General features: G+C 42.5%; 4 protein-coding genes and 1 long non-coding RNA gene across 6 annotated transcripts; 3 read left to right on the forward strand and 2 right to left on the reverse strand.

The window, feature by feature from the left end:
- Positions 1 to 491: 491 nt before the first annotated feature.
- LOC119307142 lies at positions 492 to 2,035 on the reverse strand. 2 transcript variants are annotated; one of them, XR_005149171.1, is made up of 3 exons: positions 1,667 to 2,035; positions 905 to 1,303; positions 516 to 811 (listed from the first exon to the last, which is right to left on the reverse strand). XR_005149171.1 is itself a non-coding variant. In XM_037583240.1 (2 exons), the coding sequence occupies exons 1-2, from the start codon at positions 1,761 to 1,763 to the stop codon at positions 1,035 to 1,037; spliced, it is 366 nt and encodes a 121-aa protein (XP_037439137.1). In that variant the 5' UTR covers positions 1,764 to 2,035; the 3' UTR covers positions 492 to 1,034. The 2 variants fall into 2 exon arrangements, 1 of the variants encoding a protein (XP_037439137.1); XM_037583240.1 differs by having other exon boundaries at positions 492 to 1,303.
- A 3,294-nt stretch (positions 2,036 to 5,329) lies between these two features.
- LOC119308942 (plant cysteine oxidase 2-like) lies at positions 5,330 to 12,921 on the reverse strand. Its single transcript, XM_037585086.1, has 6 exons — positions 12,702 to 12,921; positions 12,442 to 12,566; positions 12,030 to 12,174; positions 6,750 to 6,773; positions 6,455 to 6,658; positions 5,330 to 5,564 (listed from the first exon to the last, which is right to left on the reverse strand). Exons 1-6 carry the CDS (start codon positions 12,919 to 12,921, stop codon positions 5,386 to 5,388), a joined length of 897 nt encoding a protein of 298 aa, XP_037440983.1. The 3' UTR covers positions 5,330 to 5,385.
- Positions 12,922 to 16,439: 3,518 nt separating this feature from the next.
- LOC119308944 (ubiquitin carboxyl-terminal hydrolase MINDY-1-like) lies at positions 16,440 to 19,005 on the forward strand. Its single transcript, XM_037585087.1, has 11 exons — positions 16,440 to 16,444; positions 16,637 to 16,724; positions 17,005 to 17,082; positions 17,263 to 17,383; positions 17,460 to 17,566; positions 17,648 to 17,736; positions 17,812 to 17,899; positions 18,396 to 18,483; positions 18,573 to 18,627; positions 18,715 to 18,796; positions 18,880 to 19,005. The coding sequence occupies exons 1-11, from the start codon at positions 16,440 to 16,442 to the stop codon at positions 19,003 to 19,005; spliced, it is 927 nt and encodes a 308-aa protein (XP_037440984.1).
- Positions 19,006 to 19,102: 97 nt separating this feature from the next.
- LOC119307257 lies at positions 19,103 to 19,923 on the forward strand. Its single transcript, XR_005149207.1, has 4 exons — positions 19,103 to 19,142; positions 19,503 to 19,616; positions 19,721 to 19,765; positions 19,870 to 19,923. It is a non-coding gene; the product is annotated as an uncharacterized LOC119307257 (long non-coding RNA).
- A 141-nt stretch (positions 19,924 to 20,064) lies between these two features.
- LOC119308945 lies at positions 20,065 to 21,191 on the forward strand. Its single transcript, XM_037585088.1, has 6 exons — positions 20,065 to 20,076; positions 20,164 to 20,367; positions 20,461 to 20,543; positions 20,629 to 20,877; positions 20,966 to 21,049; positions 21,167 to 21,191. Exons 1-6 carry the CDS (start codon positions 20,065 to 20,067, stop codon positions 21,189 to 21,191), a joined length of 657 nt encoding a protein of 218 aa, XP_037440985.1.
- The last annotated feature ends 128 nt before the right edge of the window (positions 21,192 to 21,319 follow it).

Here is a 21,319-nt window from a genome sequence, read left to right on the forward strand (position 1 = left end):
CTTCTCCCAGCCAGATCCGGGTTGCAGCCCTGATCGCACGATACGCTCAACTCAATCGATAGCCCTAAAAAAAAGAAATCCATTACATGAATCGTGGCGGCGCGCCGATGCATCCCAATTCTTAACGCATGTGGTGACTGACCGGCGATCGCACTTTGGCGGCGAGACGGCGGACAACGGAGCAGCGAAGGAATTCGGTGTGGCCGTGCCTCCTAGGTGAGTTCAACTGACAGTTTGACAAAGCAGCCGTGAGTCCGTTAAACAGACCGTTAACAGACTGAATTTGTACTAGTAATTCATTTGTGTATAAATATTAGTGATTCGGTGTGCGGAATTCAACTACCAGTCCAGCTGACAAATCAAACTGTGAGTAGATTGCACTGCTGGCCGTATCTCTGCTTCGATGCACGCAGTGGCGGACCCAGGAAAAAAATGAAGGGTGTGCACACTCTAAAAAAAATTCCCACCTAATCCATGTGTCAGACAAAATATGGCAAAATAATAACATGAGTAGCTTAATGCAAATCTCACAACAATTTAGTTCACAAAATATATCTCAAATGTGCTCAATTACAATACGAGTAGTCTTACATGAAAGAAGCACAAGTAGAAAATTACATCACTAGGTAACTCTACGTTTTTGCATTGCCATGAAAGCATCAACTATGTCATCTTTGCTTACTTCCATGAACACATCCCGTTTCAATAGATGTCACCAAGCAATCATTCAAGCGATCATCACTCATAGTAGTCCTTAACTTATTTTTCACTAGATTCATGGCTGAAAACACTCTTTCAACACTCGCCGTCGCTGCCGGTAAAATCAATATCAATTTGATGAGTAAGTAGACCAAATCGTAAAGAACATGCTTCTTTGTAGCAACAAGCATAATAGAGAGCTCACCAATATTGTGTGCATATGGTTGGACTGCTTGCTTTGCAATGTATCGTCTCCGAACTTCATCTTGATCATCGACATCATACTCTGAAATAGGAATCCTCTCCCCTGGATCAGGAGGAAGCCTTTGAATATTTTATGGCCTTGCACATGGATGTTGGGGTGATGCCGCTTCATCTTCACTATCACTTTCAATCTCTGCATTGGAATGGAATGCTTCATCTTCAATATCAACTACAATCTCTGCAGAATGGACTAGAGGTGGAGGAAGGACTGCTTCATCTTCAATATTTGACACTATATCTTCATATTCAGGTTGCTCTTCGGCTGCAGCCTTCTTTCTTTTAGAAGCCTCATAATTCCAGAAAAAGGACTTAATGTCACCATTCCTCTTCATCTTCGGTTCTACAATTACATAAAAATAGCACAAAACAAGAATAAGCATCCATACACAATGTATCGATTGTATACAGTACAGGCAAGCAAAAAACGTATACATTCATGTTCATACATCTACACACAATGTCAAATTGAATACAAACATGTTTCAGCTGTAAACAAGTTGACTACACACAAAGCAAACAATCTGTACTAGTGTACTTCATGTTCATCAGTTCATACTTCATACTGTAAGCAAATTGAGTAGTTGACTAAAAAATAGGCACACAATGTTCATTAGTTCATACATCCTAACATCCAGTAAGTACTGCATACATCTGACTGTAAGCAAATTAGAAATTAGCTACAAAATCATTCAAAAGAGCTCACCCACTGACTGAGAACTGGCCACTGGGACGAGGGCGTCGGTCGGCTGTGAGGATGAGGCGAAGGGTCGGCGGCGGTAGGCCGGTAGTAGCTGCAGCATGTAGCTCCTCCTGCTCGGGAGACCGGACCCAGAACGGCGACAACGGTCAGGAATCAAGATGGGAGGCGGGCGCCGTCCCGTGCTTGCTCCGACCGAGAAGGCGAACGGCGGCGCGTCGCTACGTTCTGTTGCAAGGAGGCCAGAAGCGGCTGGCGGCGGGACGTCCGGGTGGCTGGTGAAGTGGACTGGCGGAGGCGCCGGTGCATCCTGGCTGCTGGCGGCGGCGCGGCCTAATGGAAGGAGCCGAGCGCCCGAGCGCAGCGGGATGGATTAGGTTGCTCTGCTGCGCTGCCCCTGACTGCTGCCTCTTCTGGGCTCTGGCTCGCTCAACCGCTCACGCGAAGTGGGTTGGGCCTGTGTTGTTTGATTTGGGCCAAAAATACTATATGGTAAAAAATAATTTCTCAAATATCTGGGTGTGCCACGGCACACCTTGCACACACGCTGGGTACGCCAATGGATGCACGTAAGCTATTTGTTTTTCCTTTTTCCAAAAAAAGAGAGGATAAAAACACATGCATAGTTATTTGTTGTAAATGTGCATTCTGGTGCCATAATCTGTCATACACGCTAAAAACTAGACTTTAGAATTTCAAAAGAAACATTTTTGTTAACCTCTAATATTTGAATACACACTCTTCAAATTCTGGGCCCGCCCCTGCCTATGTATACGCATATATGATTCTTAGGTTTAATACTACCGGCCGGGGGCTACTGACTGTGAGTTTGTGACGCTAAGTTTTGCCAGCGCATTATTATTTCTTGGTGAGAAGCGATGTCAAAATTGGCATCCGGCCTCATCGTTTTCCTCTCGCAGGAAGCAAGAAGAAATGCAACCATGCAAGGAAGGCCAAGAATAAGAATATAGTGTGTATGGACGGCGTCGGTTTTCATCAGTTTAAAAGTAAGAATATAGTGTGTATGGACACCGATAACAAAAACAAAAAGAAGTTAGACGTGGACACACACCAAATGTTGAAACGCCAATTCTTTAGTATGTATAGACGAAATGGAATCCAAACTGCAAACAGAAAAGATTAGAATCAGCTGGTCGATCATCGCACGTACACTTCCGCCACATGCGCAGCCGTCATATACGAATTTAATCAGCCGACCAACAATCAGCAAGGACCTCTGCCACTTGACGGTTTTTCGCAACATCATCTATGTTGCAGAAGTCCACGCTGATTTCACCATGTAGCGTCGCCCAACTGCAAAAAGTAGAACAAAATACTCCACAAAATACTCCATAGAAAAACTAAAAATATAGAACAGTGCCTTAATGTTCCTCATTGCTATTTCACCATGAGTGGTTTTCTTCTCTCTCTCTAGGGATATTTTTGGGCCGTATTGTCTTGTTCATCATGTAGGCAAATGGGAGAAATATAGGTGTATCAGGGCCCATAGCCCGGAAATGTGCACAAGATTAAGCCCACTTATTTGGGCTCCATTATCCCTTTTTACGGAATTTGGGCTCCATTTTCTTGTTCATTTCCAAAGGGAAGTATATTAACTTCTTGAGTATTAGCAGAGACACATTGTGCCTCAACCTATACTTTTTGAGGGATTCAACCTATGTTTTTGAATATCTAACATTTTTGATGTATCACGAAACTAGATCATATATCCCTAAGGTTTTGTTGAACTCGCAAAAAAGGCGGTTTTACTGAGGCAAACACACATTTAAAAAGATTGGTGGTTTTAGTTGAGCGGCTCCTGAAAGTACGAAGTCCATGCTGCTTGCCCTTGTATGCAAGTTCCACCCCACCTCAACTAAGTTCGCCGACCACGTCGTTTACACCAAAGATTGAGCCCATCATGGCACCCGCTAGGGAAAGTCGAGCGATATGAAGAAAGGAATGAACGTAGAGGAGCAATTTGTAAGTTGCGATGAATATGTATGGTGGCCATGAGAGTGGAGAAGTGTTCTTGTTGTCGCTCCACACGGTGGCTCACATCACCAGCCATGGCACACCGATCTCTATCAATTGGAGCTAGGAGGAGGATGTGCCCTGGGATGGCATTCGGGATGGCCACTGTGAGATCATGCTTGCCAACCTCCTCTTCAACTTCAATCTGAAAAACCTATTAAAAATTAAAAATATAAATTTTAAAAATGTTCAGTGTATACGAAAAATAGGTTCATCATATATTAAAAAAGTTACTATATATTTTCAAAATTAGCATGCATTTAAATATTCAATGTATTTCAAAAAATATATTGTGTACACAACAGTATTAATCAGATATTAAACAATTTTTTGACGTGTATTGAAAGGACAAATATTTTTTGAATAGGATTTTGTTTTTAAAAAATAAACCATTGTTAAATATAGGAACATTTTTTGAAGTTCCAACAAAATTCGGACAGACAAACATTTTTTGAACAGGATTTTGTTTACAATTTTTTTTAAAACTAAACCAGAATAGAATAAATCGGAAAAAGGACATAAAAATTAATAGTAAAATAAGTGAATAAATAAAAGAGAACTGAAAACACACAAACGGAAAACGAGAAAAAATTGTGAACGAAAATACAGAAGCGTGCCGGTGAGCCCCAAACTGGGCCGGTCCACATTGGGCGTCAACTAGCGTTTTACCCATAACCTGGAAATGTGTTCGACACTCGGCCTACTTTAATTTGGGCTGCATTGTTTTGTTCATTTCCAAAGGGAAGTAATATATTAGCTTCTTGAGTATTGGCAGAGTTGCCTACAAAAAGAGTATTGGCAGAGACTCCTCTTTTGTTTTCGCTTTTCTTGTAGTTTTCAGTGTTTTTTCTTTTCTTTTTTCTATAAAAAACGTGAACGTTTACTTAATTAATTACGTGGACATCTTTCAGAAACTACGGGTGCATTTTTTAAATTGTATGAATGTTTTAAAAAATATTTATTTTAAAATTCTTTAACTTTTAAAAACTTCATGAAATTTCTAAAATTCACGATTTGTTTTGAATAATTGAATTACTATTTGCCCCATATTATGAACTTAATTAGTATGACTGCAAGATACATTTCCCTTCAACCAATATTTTTTAATATCTAACCATTTGAGGCGGTTTTTATGACACTGTTAAACCTATAAAAAGATGGCTTTGGCCAAATAAGCAGATGATATCATGACAAAAAAAAAGGTAGAGAAATTTAGAGAATCATATTATTTAAATTAATAAAAGTAAAAGTTTTAAAAGTCGAAAGGACAAGTAGTCCATGAGATATGTGGAAACATGTATGTAAATTCAAAGAATCGTATTATTTGAACTTTTTAAAAATTGAAAATCCAAGTAGTCCAAGAGATATGTGGAAACAATTGGAAAATAAAAAATCATATTATTTTAAAAAATAAAAAATGAAAGTTTTGAAAAAAATTGAAAGCCCAAGTAGTGTGAGAAATATGGGGAAACAGGAACGTATAAGAATCTCAAATTCCATAAAGAATTGGGCGGAGCATGCAACATTTTTAACCAAAAAGAGAGGGGAATATAGAGGCCAAGTAGAAGTGAAATATATGGATGATCTATGCATTGACAAAGATCAACAAGGGACTGGACAAAGTCCACACACACACACAGCTGCTGCAAAAGCAGGCAGGCAAGCACTCTTACATGATAAACTGCCATCACTCACTGAGACATCATGCACAAACTGAAACCTATGCTCACGGCTGAAGCAGCTAGCTTTGCTGCTATAGTCACACGGCAAACGATTCTGACATCATCTTGTTTGAGTTGGGGTTTGAGTTGCTCAACCTCTTTCAGCCACGCGAGGCGCCGGCCTTCTTGCTCATTGCTGGTCAGTGTCCCTAGAAGAGGAGACAAATCAGTTAACCTTGGATTACACCAGTGTAATCAGCTAGCTGTAAACATAGTTAATTAGCAAAAGCATCATCGGTCATCACGATGATTACCGACCAATGTTCAAGCCTTGAAGGAGCCCTAAATATCTTCAGAAATCTAATCCAGATAATTAACATCATGATCATGGACGGCTAGTGTCGTTCATAACATGGTTTATGTCGAAGTGGTTTCCACATCCCGCGCTTCTAAAACCCACAGGGGCTTAAACCGTGTGCTTACACTATTAATTAAGAGAGTTAATCATGTCCACGGATGCAAATGGAGCGTGTACCATAAACAAAGATAGATACTACCTATAGGCTGCAGGTTGTTACTTAACTAACCAGTGGCGGAGCTAGGAATTAAAGATTAGGGGGGCAAATTACACAAACTTTGGATGACAGGGGCCAAACTACTCTAATGCATGTATTATTCTCTAAATTTTGCACTGTTCATTGCTATATTCGTAGCAAATCAGGTAGGGAGGGCCAGGGCCCCTGCTGGTCCCCTGTCTCCGCCACTGTAACTAACAGACCTCTCTCCACATTCAGTGGGCTGCTCACAAGGCAAACCACTGTTTTTGATGGTGCAAAATACTATAATATGAGCTCATGCATTCCAAGTTGCATGCATGCTTATTCAGAACCACTAGCTTTTTTTTTCATCATTTCATTCAAAACTACTCCCCCCGTCCCATAATATAAGAATGTTTTTGACACTACACTACACTAGTGTAAAAAACGTTCTTGTATTATGGGACAGAGGGAGTACTAGCTAGTAGCAAGTCAATGCATGATCATGATGCTAATTATCTGGATTAGATTAATTTCTGAGATCAAGAATGCCAACAACTTACTGAGATGATGGGAGGAGTAGGGGACATCCGCGTAGTAGGTGCAATCCCGTTCCTCTATGGAGTAAGGGGGGCCAAGGATGTCGAGGATGGCGCATGGCGCGATGGCCGTGAACCGGTGCATATTGCCTCCCGCCGTCGGGTAGAGGACCGACGTGTCGCACGGAGCGGTGAAGAGATCATCCACGACCAGCTCCGCCAACCTCACTGCAAGCAAAAGCAATCAAGCCCCAACGTGTTATTGTGGACAGCAAATCTGCATGGAAATTGTACTAGGTAGAATGGCTCGGAAGCTCACGTTGATCGTCGGGCGATGAGCCGGCTTGTAAGACAATAGGCTTTGGGGGGAACCGGCACAACCCTCTAGGGGTGGCCTATCACATATATATATATATAATGAGGTGGTATACAACGTTACAATATACACATGTAAATACAGTCTAACACCCTCCCTCAATCTTAGCCACTTTCTAATGAATCTAGAAGGGTAAGATTGCGCCTACAAGTCTCAAACTGTGGCAAAGGCAATGGCTTGGTGAAGATGTCAGCAAGTTGATCCTTGGAAGAAATAAACTTGATCTGTAGTTGCTTCTGAGAGACACGTTCACGCACAAAGTGATAGTCAACTTCAATGTGTTTCGTTCGGGCATGGAATACCGGATTTGCAGAAAAGTATGTAGCACCGATGTTATCACACCAAAGAACAGGAGGCTGTGATTGGGGTATACTTAACTCCTGAAGCAAGGACTGTACCCAGATAATCTCTGATGTGGCATTGGCCACAGCCTTATACTCAGCCTCAGTACTGCTACGCGAGACAGTAGCCTGTTTCCGAGCACTCCAGGCAATCAGGTTAGAGCCAAAGAAGACAGCATAACCCCCTGTGGATCGCCTGTCATCCGGATTGCCAGCCCAGTCTGCATCAGAATATGCTGAAAGACAACCAGAGTCAGACGGCCGAATATGCAAACCATGAGCCACCGTGAAACGAATATAGCGCAAAATCCGCTTAACAGCAGACCAATGAGTGTCACGGGGTGACTGCAGATACTGGCAGACTCGGTTAACAGCATAGGAAATGTCTGGTCGCGTGATCGTCAAGTACTGGAGCCCACCAACAATACTCCGGTACTCGGTCGCATCAGAAGAAGAAAGAAGCACACCATCAACAGCATTGAGCTTATCAGTGGTAGACATGGGTGTAGTCGTCGGTTTGAACTTAAGCATCCCAGCTCGCTGCAACAAATCCAGAGAGTACTGCGTCATAACAAGGCCAGCAGCACGAGAAGTAACCTCCACACCAAGAAAGTAATGAAGCTTCCCAAGGTCCTTGACCGCAAAATCAGCACCAAGTGAGCGAACAAGCGCAGTAGCAGCCGACTGAGAGGAGCTGACCAAAATGATATCATCTACATAGACCAACAAGTACATAGTAACCTGAGGCCTTTGAAGAAGAAACAATGAGGAGTCAGCAGTTGATGATGCAAAACCATGAGCACGAAGAGCCATTGCAAGACGAGCATGCCAAGCACGAGGAGCCTGCTTCAGACCATAAATTGCCTTGGACAGACGACAGAGATGATTAGGGCGATCCGGATCAGAGAAACCCGGAGGCTGGCGCATGTAAACCTCCTCCGCCAAGACACCATGAAGAAAAGCATTTTGAACATCAAGCTGACGAAGAAACCAACCTCGAGTAACAGCTAGAGAGAGAAGAAGTCTGATGGTAGTAGGCTTGACCACTGGACTGAAAGTGTCTTCATAGTCAAGTCCAAAATGCTGTCGAAAACCACGAGCAACCAGACGAGCCTTATAGCGCTCAATGGACCCATCAGAATGCTTCTTCACTTTGAAAACCCATTTGGAATCAATGACATTTACCCGTGATTGTGGAGGAACAAGAGTCCATGTCTGATTGCGAAGAAGCGCTTGATACTCCTGCTCCATGGCCTCTCTCCAATGAGGAATGCGCATAGCAGCTTGATACGTGCGTGGCTCAGAGGATGGATCTGCGAGAGCAGCAGACATGCACGCCGCTAACCAAGCAACTGTGCCATCGTGACGTTGCTTAGGCTGAAAAATGCCACTCCGACTGCGCGTATGTGGACGTAGAGCAGCAGCAGGAGCCGGCGGAGGCGAAGGTGACGGAGACGTGACGGTCGCCGGAGATGCAGGAATCACCTCAGGCGAGCTCGGGACAGACGACTCCGGGCTGCATGGCGAAGACTGGCCCGACGAGAGGGGCTCAGAGGCCATGGGCGAACCGAGGGTGGGCGAGGCCAGCTCCGGTGACACCGGCCCAGACGGCCTTGGCGAGGCGAGAGCAGGCGAGGCCGGCCCTGGTGAGAAGGGCCCAGACACCCTGGGCGAGGCAGGGGCGGGCGAGGCCAGGCCTGGTGATGACTGCCCCGACGCCCTGGGCGAGACGGGGACCGAGGAGGCCGGCCCAGTCGGCGGGGTTGCAGGGCGCGACGATGGCGAAGGCAGCCCAGAAGCCAGAGGCGACCGGGCCAGGACGTCGATCGGCCGTGCATGAGCACGGAAACCGAGGCCATGCAGGGGCGCCATGTGCTCCTCATGCACAACAGAAGGTGCCGAGGATGAAGGCGATGGCGACGAAGAGGAAGATGGCGCTTCCAGAATCTCCAAACGAGCCCCACGACCAGTGCCTGCACCATGGTTAGGCAACAATAGAGGAGAATATGCAACATCATCAAATTGGTCAGAAGCAACAGAGGATGAATGCATGACAGGTGGCTCGGTAGTGGACACAGGGAGTTTGGCAAAGGGAAAAACATGCTCATCAAACACAACATCCCGAGAGATGTAGACACGATTAGTGGGAACATGAAGACATTTGTATCCTTTATGAAGAGAGCTATAACCAAGAAAAACACACTTCTTGGAACGAAACTCGAGCTTACGCTTGTTATATGGACGGAGATGGGGCCAGCAAGCACACCCAAACACCTTGAGAAAGGTGTAGTCCGGTTTTTCATTAAGGAGAACTTCAATGGGAGTCTTCATATTCAAAACACGAGTGGGAGTACGATTGATGAGAAAACATGCAGTGGTGAAAGCATCACTCCAAAAATGAAACGGAACAGATGCATGGGCCAAAAGAGTCAGACCAGCTTCAACAATGTGACGATGCTTACGTTCTACTGAACCATTCTGCTGATGTGTATGTGGACATGCTAAACGGTGAGTGATCCCAAGCGACTGAAAGAAGGAGTTGAGGTTGCGATACTCGCCACCCCAGTCCGACTGAACATGAACAATTTTGTGCTTGAGAAGGCGTTCAACATGTTTTTGAAACTGAACAAAAATGTCAAACACATCAGATTTACGTTTGATAAGATAAAGCCAGGTAAAGCGGCTGTAAGCATCAACAAAACTGATATAATAATTATGACCACTAACAGAAGTCTGAGCAGGACCCCATACATCTGAAAACACAAGTTCTAAAGGATGTTTCACCTCACGACTGGACTCCGAAAAAGGAAGTTGATGACTCTTCCCCTGCTGACAAGCATCACACACTGCTACATCTTTATTACTAGACACACTAGGAAGCTCATGACGACGCAAAACATGCCGGACAATAGGTGTGGCCGGGTGACCAAGACGAGCATGCCACTGTGACGGAGATACCCGAACTCCACTAAAGACGCAAGCGATGCCAGGATGCTCCAGACGATAGAGACCTTGGCAGAGCCGCCCACTAAGAAGAATGTCCCTCGTGCCCCGATCCTTAATAAAAAGATCAAAAGGATGAAATTCACAAAGCACATTATTATCACGAGTGAGTTTAGGAACTGAAAGAAGATTACGTGTCACAGATGGAACTCGAAGAACATTGCGAAGTTGAAGACTCCTATTGGCATGTCTAGTGAGAAGCGATGCTTGACCAATATGAGAGATGTGCATACCTGCTCCATTGGCGGTGTGGATCTTGTCGGAGCCATGGTAGGGTTCACGAGTGTGAAGCTTCCCCATCTCACTGGTCAGGTGCTCTGTCGCCCCAGAGTCCATGTACCAGTGGGGATCAATGGAGTAGGACTGAGTGTGTCCCTGTGGCTTCTGCGGCGGCGGACGATCAGCCATGGCGACCTGGCGAGCAAAGTTGCGTGTATCCTTCCCGTCATTGCCAAGACCAAGAAAACCCCGCTGGAAGCGCTTGTGACACTTCGAGGCCCAGTGCCCATCGCGACCACAAAGCTGGCACACACGGGGACCGCCAGCCCCTGGTAGCGTCGCAGTAGGAGGAGGGGCCGAGGCGGGTGGTGGTGACTGCCCCGAAGGAGCCCTGGATGAAGCAGAGGAGCGACCACCCTTGGTGGCGGCGTTTGCCGAGAGGGCGTCGTTGCCCCTGGATCGGCGCGTCTCGACTCGTTGCTCAGTAAGCAGGAGGCGTGAAAAGACCTCGTGTGCTGGCATGGGCGTGGAGTTGCCCCTCTCATTGATGATCTCGACTAGGGCGTCATACTCCTCATCAAGACCATTGACAATAAACGAGTTGAACTCGGAGTCGGTGAGGGGCTGTCCAATGGAGGCCAGCGTGTCGGCGAGACTCTTGACTTTGTTGTAGAACTCAGTGGCGGTGGAGTCAAGCTTCTGACACTCCCCAAGTTGGCGACGGAGCCCAGATACACGAGCCTGCGACTGTGCCGCAAACAAGCGCTCAAGAATAGTCCATGCCTCGTGGGACGTCTTGGCGAAGACAACAAGCCCAGCAACAGCCGGAGAGAGCGACCCCTGGATGGAGGAGAGGTTCGCCTGATCCTGCCCTGTCCAGACACGGTGAGCCGGATTATAGACCGGACCATGCACGCTGTCAACCAGCGCAGGAGGGCAAGGGAGAGAGCCGTCGACATAGCCAAGCAGGTAGTGACTCCCAAGAAGCGGAAGAACCTGCGCGCGCCAGAAGATGTAATTGTCCGACGACAACTTGATGGTGATGAGATGGCCGAAGTGAAACGGCGGCGGCGGCTGCGATCCCATCGAGGAGACTGGCTGAGGTGAGAACACCGTGGAGACAGTCGGAGGGGCAGCCGGCGCGGTGACAGAGGGCGCGATGGCCGCGGTTGACGCCGCGAAGCCTGCCAGCGCGACGTCCTCCGCCACCAGCGGCGCAGTGGCCGAGGGCGCGACAGCCGCTGTTGACGGGACGGCGGTGGTGTGAGCCACAAGCGCCTGCCCGGGCGAAGTAGCAGCCGGCGGGAGCGCGAAGAGGGAGCCGACGCTCCGTGTCCCGATCGGCGCCTGAAGGGAGGCGGCATCCAGCGGCCTCGAGAGAAGTGCCGCGAGGGAGGCCGGCATAAAACCGGTGGCGGTGGAGCCGGACGCAGCGGCGGACGTCATAGCAGTCGGGCGACGGCGGCGGCGAGCGCGGCGGCGGCGGCGGTGGCGGCGGCGACGGCGGTTTAGGGTTTTTAGGCGGAAGCGGACGTAACCTAGCGTGATACCATGTAAGACAATAGGCTTTGGGGGAACCGACACAACCCTCTAGGGGTGGCCTATCACATATATATATAATGAGGTGGTATACAACGTTACAATATACACATGTAAATACAGTCTAACACGGCTAGATCATCGGGATCAGTCGAGTCATACGACTTTATGTGCATCGATCCTATGAGCAGCTTGCTGAACACGGTCATCCCGGGGTGATTGTGTAGAGGGATGACCGCATTTTGCGGCAGGTACAAGATGACCATCTGTGAAGAAGCAAGAAAAAGAAATGTCAGCAACTACGTACTAGTGATTAATTTACATACTACTCCCTCCGATCGTAAATATTTGTCATTTCATTTTTACATACTACTCCCTCCGATCTTAAATATTTGTCATTTCAATAAGTGACTACATATAGAGCAAAATGAGTGAATCCACACTCTAAAATATGTCTATATACATCCGTATGTGATAGTTTATTTGAAATCACTTGCAAAATTAAGATTGGACATGCTGATTTTTTTGCTTACTGAGAAATTGTCAGATTCGTATATGGTGGTGTGTGTGATGGTTGGGTTCCCTGGGGCCGCATTATCTATAGTCCTGAAGAACCTCATGCCTGGGCTCAGGCCGACGTCCTCTGGCCTCATTCCGTCTGCAGATAGAGATAACCAGAATTCAGTCATCAATCCAGAACACATCATCTTGAGTCAGTCGGTCAGTTTGCGGATCCACAGCATTTGAAATTTTGAACACGCGGAACATGGAGGAGCGAGGGGTGCGCGTGTACCGAGCATGGCCCGGAGCAGGGCGACCTCGTGTGGCGCGGGCACGGTGCCGGGGCCCCTGAAGACGGCGCGGCAGGCCCGGAAGAGACGCTGCAGCGCCGTCGGCGGCTGCGGCTGCGCACGTCTCCTCGCTTGCCGCGGCCTGCCCCCTCTGGTCTTGGCCGCCAGCACCCGCCTCCGCTTGGCCCTCGCCACGTCCAGCCCCGCCGCATCGGCGCCCATCGGTCGGTATCACTATCACCAGCAGCGCACGCCTCGGAAGGAAGGAAGAAAGAAGGAACAGATGAGATCAGACTCAGGGGAGGAGCAAAGGTGGTGGTAGGGGAAGGAGGAGAGGAGCGGCTGGGATATTTGTGCATGCGACTGTGCAGGTGGGAAAGAAGCAAAACCATGGGCTCGACGACCGCCAGCTGCCAGCGAGCGAATCCACGGACGGTTCGACGCCTTTCGGTTGACGCTGTTTCGGACGGATCGGTGCAAAGGAAACCACCTGCGTACGTCGGGACCAAACTAGAGTAGAATGGAGAATTCCGGTGTCCCTCTCTCAAACGGTGCTGGTACGTAACGGTCAAACATTCACACCATCATGAATCGTGCAGCTGAAGGTCCACACCTCCACATCAGTTGTATATCTTTTTTTTTGCGTATGGCATCAGTTGTATATCTAACAACCCACCTATAGCGAACCAACCTAGGGTTGGATGGTTAGAAAAAGAGTCATACCCACTGCCCATCAGAGTTCAATTCTCAAACTTACATTGGTGCTCGTTTTTTTTTCTGGGTTTATTCCAGGCCTTTCGGCGATGTGTTTTCAGTGAGAGGGAACGTTCCCGTCGACTACGAAGGCATCTGTGGCTACTTCGACTTCGTCAATCTCAAAATCTAGCGGCATGGTCTTTAGAAAAAGAACGGTATTGGATATGTTCTAACCGTGTTTAAATTCTGATGCCCCAATCAATTTAAATAAATAAAATAAATTTTGAAAAAAATGGATTCATTTAATTTTCCTTGAAAATAAGTGAAGCGATAATTTCATATGCATTCAAAGTGAAATAAAAATAATAAAATAGCATATTCAGTTTCACATATGAATTGAGACGGTTTTGATGAATGATATCGGTATTGTTGTGTTCCGAGACTGATGTTTTGGTTACTGAAATGGATACGGTTGTTGTTATTGAAACGGATAACATTTATTGCCATTGAAATGCTCATTTAAAAAAAAATCAGCCTTTTGAAGACATTGAATGTGTGTTTTGAAATGAGTTGAATTATTTTTCTAAATTGAGTGAAATCTTTTTGCAAAAAATTAGTGCACTCGGTATTTTGAAATGAGTGAAATTTGTTTTTTAAAATGAGTGAAATCACTCTTTTGAAATAGTTGAAAATTTGAAGTCACCTTTTAAATGGAAATTAGAAGGTAAATTCTTGATATCTTCAGCTTTAATACCTTTTTTCTTAGGATATTTCTTGGCTTCTTTCATATCTTCTGGACTTAAAAAACGCATGCATCTCTTCTTTAGAGTAGGTGCTAATGAGGCTCGGTAACATTCTAATCATTATAATCACTATGATTCTTTGTTATATTATCCAATAATTCGTTAGCTTCGTTGAATGTCCTTTCACTAAGAATTCTCCCTGCACCGTTGTCTATGTGTGTCCTAGATTCAAGGGTTATAGCGCTATAGAATATATCAACCATCTCATTTTTCTTGGTAGGATGATTAGGAGCATTCCTTTCCAACTCACAAAACATCCCCTAACCTTGCGGGGGACTCTCTTCCTCAATTTGGGTAAAGTTATAAATATCCTACAAAACTGATTATCTCGTATGCAAAGAAAAATATGTATCCATAAAAGCACTAACAAATTCTTACAAACTAGTAATGCTTCTAGTCATCGTGTTATTATACCAAGCTTTAGCGCCATCTTTAAGGGAAAAAGGGAAAAGGTAACTTGGGTTCATATCTTTCTTAGAAAAAAAATTAGCAATGGAAAGCATCTTACTGAAATGATCAAGAGCTTTTCCATTTTTATAACTATGGAAAGCATCGGATTCAACCAAAGTAATTATTTCTGGATGAACAAAAAATTATAAGCCTCATTTTTAATGTATATAGGAGAAGCACAAAAATCATCTTGAATTAAAAACATGTCTCCTAAAGACCCACTATTAAATAGTTCAAAAACAGCATCAACACCATCCTCAGGATTTACTGTAATAAAGACTCTACCAAAAATTTCATCAAGTTCATTGGGTGTCCTATCAGAAATTACTAGACTAGGTATAGTTCTCGTAAAAGGTGTAGCAGGTGATTCATCAAGATTATAAGAATTTTCAAATTCTTTATCTTTTGCAATATGAACATCTGAAAATTATCCAGGTGGAACAGTATCATCAAGTCAAGAGGCAGCATTATCACCAATTTCATGAGAGGCAATATCAACTACTACATGTGATGTTCTAGATTGTGTGTCATGTGTATGTGAAGCTGGTTGTGGGCTTGTGGTGATGGTGAAGTCACAGTTTGACTTAAATTAGTCGGTGAATCAAGAGCAGCAATAGTACATAAGTTTGTTGAAAATTCACAAGAGCACTCATCCTCGCCTGCTCACGGTATTGTGTACCGTCCTTTTCAAGTAGACCCGACACAATAACGTTAGTGGGCCAGAGAACGATTTAATGTTTCATTAAGTTACCCAGCACGGCCTCCGTAACCGCGAGAGCTATTTCTTGCTTTAAGCAAGCCGATCGCTCGCGCTCGTAACTGGGCCGGCTCACTCGTGAATGCTAAAATTATAATAAGTGAAGGAAACTATAGGAGAATCGTGACGCGCACGCAACTAGACTGGTCCACTCGTGAACGCTAAAATTATAATAAGCGAAAAAGGGAGATAACATGGGATTTGATGCCAGGTCTCCCCAACGGTAGACTATTGTGCTAGCCAACGAGCTAGCATCCAACTTATCAGACAATACTATGCCGCGAACTACTTGAGGTAAAACAAGCGAGATTTTCACTAGTTTTCCCTGGTTACTCAGTTTTTCTTTTTTTCCTTTTCTTTTTGGTTCATTTTTATTCGCTTTTCACCGGGTTATTTCTCAAATTTTTTGTTTGGTTTTTTCTTCTCCATTTTTTGTCTTTTGTTTTTTCTTATGTTTGTTTCCATTTTCACTCTATATTATTGTATATGTCAAAAAACACTTTTAATAAATGATCAACATTTTTTGTATACATGTTCAACATTATCTGAATGATTATTTGACATTTTTCAAATACTTGTTAAACATTTTCATACTCTTTCAACATTTTTTCAAATACTTGTTCAACATTTCTTAAATACTTGTTCAAAATTTTCAAATATTTTGTTCCGCATTTTTTATATACTTGTTCAACATTTTGTAATAATTATTTGACATATTTCAAATACATTTTTAAGATTTTAATACTTATTCAATATTTTTCAAATACTTTTTCAGCATTTTGAATTTTTTTCAACATTTGAAATACATATTCAACATTTTTAATACTTATTCAACATTTTACAAATTCTTGTTCAACATTTTTATACATAATTTTTTTAAAATACTTGTTCAGCATTTTTAAAATTCTTTTTCAACATTTTAAATACGTGTTCAACATTTTACAAATACTTGTTCAACATTTTTAAATTATTATTCAACAATTTTTTAATACTTATTATACATTATGTATTATACAATTGCTCCGTCTTCTCGAATGACGTGAGCATGCTGCCATTGCAATATGTTCAAGTAATACGTGAGAATGCTTAAACATATTTTTCATTCGTGAATAATATTACAATTGGCGAAACTTTTTTTTGAATACGTGGGTATGAATTGTTGCTTTGTTTATGTTAATATGTCTCTATTCATGTTACTGATTAATATGTGGCTGTTGTTTTGAGATGGCAGTATCCAGTCTATAAAACAACAGATGATAGATAATAATACAACTGTATGTGCTCTGTTCTGGAATAATCAGTTTCACGTGGTGTCGCAGGTGGTTTTTTTATTATGTTACTTTCTTCACATGTACTTCAATAAATCTGTATGTTTAATAACTTCCATGCTTTCTTAGGCCTTGTACAATGGGAGGTGCTTAGGTGAGGTGCTTATAAAAATAAACCAGATTTTCCTTAAGCACCGGTGCTTATTTGTACAGGATAGACGCTTAACTAAGCGTCTCTCCTGTAGAAATAGGCACCGGTGCTTCAGAAAAATCCGGTTTATTTTTCTAAGCATGTCTCTAAGCACCTTCCATTGTACAAGGCCTTATGCAGCTACATGGAACTTTGCTTCTGTTACAAAATAATGCAGATCAGGTTGACAAGCCTATTGTATGGAAGCATTTCAATGATGTATGTTGTGCTATTTATTTTGACTTTGTTTTCTTTCCCTAGTTACAGTTCTTACTGTTTGAATGCCCTTTCTAGAAACCTATTTGACAATCATATATTTCCTCATTTTTTAAGTCATTAATGTCATGTGATGCTTGCATGGGCGAATTAAATTGACTACGGATTCACTTTTTCACAAAGGTTTTGGACAGCTCATGGACACAAGGGAATGACTATGTCGCAAAATCTGTGGATTTTAAAGGCTGTCGGAGGTTCATTATTTGTCCTAATATGACTGGCTCATCCGCGCTGGTAGCACTATGTAAGTGTGTCTCAATTGTGATGCAAATTTAGCTCCTGTTGAAGGGCTACTTTTAGTCAATCTTGTGTTTTTGCAGGCAATGCCATACTTCTAAGAGGCGATGTGGACCTGAGTAAAATACTCGATTGTAACTTGAGTCTAAATCTTGGCCATCTTCATCAAGTTGTTTTTGGGGCCTCCAAGGTTTAATCGAATCGTTTCTACTACTGTACATTGTCTTGGGTATATGATGTTAATTTGTTAATGAGCTGTTTTAATTTACAGACTACATCCTATACCATGAGGCCAGAAGAATGGGTTGTAGCAGTAGGATGCCTTCATCAACCTGTCGATGTTAAACTGAACTTCAAAAGGTTAGTTTGCTTATCTGTAGTTTCTTACTTAACGCGGTTTATATTCTGATAACCTCTTGTGTGGTAATATTGCAGCATCCGTAACATAAAAATCATGAAAGACTATAAGATTTTTGAGAACTTTGGCTTTGATTTATACCATGGTTTCATCGCTGACCCGGAGGTATGCACTTAATCCAATATGGCATGAGTCGTTGTTCTAGCTACTGTTTCTTGACCTTTTCTAGTCTTTGGAATTAGATTCAGCCTTCCTTCTATGATTTTATATCGGTGTTGCTGTATGATATTTCTCATTTCACCTTTTTTGGCACATGTCCTTAGGTGGGTATTTGTTTAAGTACTTTGTGAGTAAACCTTTCTTTGGAGTTAAGCGCGTTGCGCCTTTTTTACACATGTCACTTGCTTAGGAGTTAAGTACTTTGTGAGTAAACATTACAAGCTGTTGTAGCTGCACACACTAAACCTTCTAGCCACATAACTGTGTACGCGAGGAAGAAAGAACTTCCAACATGCTCTACTTCTGAAGCCAGATAAATAATTTGTATACTCATTACCACTTTAGACTTTGACACAGGAATAATGTTACATTTCTTGTTATTTTGTTACTAAGAAATACTTTTAGCCTATGATTTACTATTTATGTTTGTTTAAATGTTTAGGATCTCAATCTTTGCAATGCAATTGGACAAGGGTATTATGATTGTACAACTGAGAGCCCACCTTCTCATTTGAAGGCAGAAGATCATAGTGAGAACTGAGAACTTTGTTTATTCATTATTCAAAATTCTTTCTATGTGTTGATCCCTTAGATTGTGACAAAGGTAATTCATTTGCAGGAGAGTTACTTGATAAGTTCCTAAAAGATCATGATACTGAACTAACACCTCATGGGTACGAGATATCTACACTATGTTTACACTTTACACATGTTTTTCTCACTCCAGTAAACTTAATTTGTTGTTTTTTTCAACCTGTCAGTTTGCAAAGTTTACAAGAGGAATTGTCTGAAACAAAGATCCATGTTATATTCTGGAACAAACAGTTCCATACTGCTATCAAGATATCATACTTTGTTAGGTTATTGTCTCAGATTTTACTTAATAACCTTCCTGATATGTTATGTCCTATCCTTCTTTCATGCAGTGCAATAACCGCATCTTTGTTTTGGATCCAAGTTTGAGTTCATTTGATGCTGGCAAAATATGGAGAAGTTTAGACATTGTAATATCATCGTCACATCTCTTATATCACTACCACCGTTCATATTGATTAGGTGTACTAATTTTAGTGACTAGTGAATTACTTGTCGCTTGATTGTTTTTCTTTGAGTATATGATTATACTTCACATTCGTTCATTTTTTAGGTGGATGGTGCCGGAGCAACTTTGGCCAGTGTTCCCTACCCTGTAAGTGCATCATAAATGAGATATAATGCTAGCTGATAATAATTATCTGGAAGAAGCTAATACAAATCTTTGTTGGTTCCGAGTGCTCGTATTGATTTTCTACACCATACGTTTTTCACTATATTGTGTAAGAACAAACTGCCACTATTGATTAGGTGTAGTAATAGTAGTGACTAGTTGAGTATGCTCTATTACTAGTAGTGCTTGTCACTGGATTTTTTGTTGGCTCGGCTACACAATATTATATTGTGTTAGGACACAAATGCTACCAACCAGCAGGCTTGTATCTAGATATTTAGTGGATTAACTCTTTGTTTGTGCTCGTAAAGATTTTCACTATTTTCTTTATTAATCCTGCAGAAGTCAGGCGAACATAAATGCATCAGTCCAGATTGTCTATTGGCATTTAACTCACCATTTAATCTTCGACGGCATAATTATGTTCATCATACAAGTTCTGGCAGCAAAGAATTGGTCTGTCTTTTTTTCCTTTTCTTTCCCATCTATTTATTGTTTTTATATATTTACTTGTGTGTCAAACTCCGCACAGTTAACCCCTATTTGCCAATGTTCTGCAGGACATTTTGCAACACAGAACTGAATTTAGTAATTGTTGGGATAGTGTAAGTTATTTTGAACAAATTATTTATGCTTGTTTTCATAGTTTGCTCACGCATTGTAAATTAGGTTTAGATATAATAACTCTTTTCTTCCTTATGCTGTTCAGCTCTCATCTGAAGAGTCTGGGGAGATATTGTCTTTAAAGGATATGAAATTTAAGGTATTTTACTCAACATGACCAGTAACTACACGCCATTTTGTAAGAAAGTTATCTGAAATTGAAATATATTTTCAGAATCTTGAGGGAAAACTCATTGTGCGAATATTAGAACAGCGATCTTCTGAAAGTGACAGTGTTGCTATGACGTTGTTGGTATGCTATTTTGCATGACTTCTATACCATGTTCTGTAAGTATGAAATCAGTAAATAGTTTTTATTCCTTTTTTTGTGTTCTTATAGGGCATTAGGAGTCGTTTAATGGAAGGAGAAAAGATAATGTCAGCAGTTCTGTTTGCTGTTCTTGATGAAGCTAGCGAGAAAACTTTGTTATGCTCTGATATTCGTAATTGTGAAGAGGGAAGAATATGGGACGGCAGTCGGAGTGGCATCATGACCATGAACTCATTGCTTGCGTGTTACAGCTACTTGCTTGAGAAAGCATTGGTAGGTTTGTACTTTATTATGCAAGAGATGATGAATTGTCACAATATGGTTTCAACATTGGACATACACAAGCTTACATTATATAAATAACAGGTGAACAAATGGTTACAACACAAGGATGCACTAGCAAATAAAGTTGGGGAAGATCTTATTGCTGTGGAGAAAGCGGAGAAAAGGTATCACTAGCACCATTAATGCATTACTGAGATAAAAATTATAGTTTATTATCATTTTGTAACTTAGAAGTGAAATGTCCAGTAGGGGAAAGAAAAAGGCCAACGACCAAAACAAACAGGGAAATCATAGTTCTACCGGAAATCATAGTTCTACTTCTGTTGGTCAATGTGTTGACCAATCTTTAGAAGGCACTGGAGAGGATACAAGAGATAATGACAAACAGGGAGAGCTAGATATTTCTTCGCATCCTACCAGAAATCATAGTTCTACTTCTACTGGCCAACGTGATGACCAACCTTTAGAAGGCACTGCAGAGGATCCAAGAGATAACAGGTTATATTATCGGTTAATAACATTGAGTCTGTTATTGCTAAGAAATTATTATGATGTCAATTTCTAACTTTGGAGCGGAAACTTCCAGGGTTCAAAGTAGCCAATCGTTAAAACATCCTAAAGACGACACCATTGGCAATCTGTATTATTTGGTTCTTGAATTCCTCGAGAGGTACTGCTTATTCATTTTCCTTCTGACTTGTCTGCTGTTAGAACAAGTGTTTATTTTATGTTGGTTGTTGGTTCTTGTTTGGTGAAGAGAAGGTCTGTTGTTTTATTTTGGTTTCAGTTCCTATGTTAATGCACATATATGATTGGAAATAAATCTGCTTGTGTACCGGACTGCCACTTCAAATGATTTCAACATGGTTGTTGTTTTGTCCTATCTTTACCTTTTTTAGTACTTAACCATTGTAATCCATGTTTTGTTTTTGTCACTATT

Source organism: Triticum dicoccoides, chromosome 5B (assembly GCF_002162155.2).
Source record: "Triticum dicoccoides isolate Atlit2015 ecotype Zavitan chromosome 5B, WEW_v2.0, whole genome shotgun sequence".
In the NCBI taxonomy this organism is placed as follows: Eukaryota; Viridiplantae; Streptophyta; class Magnoliopsida; order Poales; family Poaceae; genus Triticum; species Triticum dicoccoides.

What these genes read in the sequence shown, in the direction of transcription:
- LOC119307142 (XM_037583240.1), bottom strand. Translation starts at nt 1,763, where the DNA reads ATGCTGCAGCTACTACCGGCCTACCGCCGCCGACCCTTCGCCTCATCC. An exon ending in GGCCAGTTCTCAGTCAGTGG is followed by an intron (nt 1,304 to 1,666) that starts GTGAGCTCTTTT and finishes ATGTAATTGTAG; the next exon opens with AACCGAAGATGAAGAGGAAT.
- LOC119308942 (XM_037585086.1), bottom strand. Translation starts at nt 12,921, where the DNA reads ATGGGCGCCGATGCGGCGGGGCTGGACGTGGCGAGGGCCAAGCGGAGG. An exon ending in ACGAATCTGACAATTTCTCA is followed by an intron (nt 12,175 to 12,441) that starts GTAAGCAAAAAA and finishes GCTTCTTCACAG; the next exon opens with ATGGTCATCTTGTACCTGCC. An exon ending in CTACTCCTCCCATCATCTCA is followed by an intron (nt 5,565 to 6,454) that starts GTAAGTTGTTGG and finishes CTCCTCTTCTAG; the next exon opens with GGACACTGACCAGCAATGAG.
- LOC119308944 (XM_037585087.1), top strand. An exon ending in TATGGAAGCATTTCAATGAT is followed by an intron (nt 17,083 to 17,262) that starts GTATGTTGTGCT and finishes TTTTTCACAAAG; the next exon opens with GTTTTGGACAGCTCATGGAC. An exon ending in GTTTCATCGCTGACCCGGAG is followed by an intron (nt 17,900 to 18,395) that starts GTATGCACTTAA and finishes TTAAATGTTTAG; the next exon opens with GATCTCAATCTTTGCAATGC.
- LOC119308945 (XM_037585088.1), top strand. An exon ending in GTGGAGAAAGCGGAGAAAAG is followed by an intron (nt 20,544 to 20,628) that starts GTATCACTAGCA and finishes AATGTCCAGTAG; the next exon opens with GGGAAAGAAAAAGGCCAACG. An exon ending in GAGGATCCAAGAGATAACAG is followed by an intron (nt 20,878 to 20,965) that starts GTTATATTATCG and finishes GGAAACTTCCAG; the next exon opens with GGTTCAAAGTAGCCAATCGT.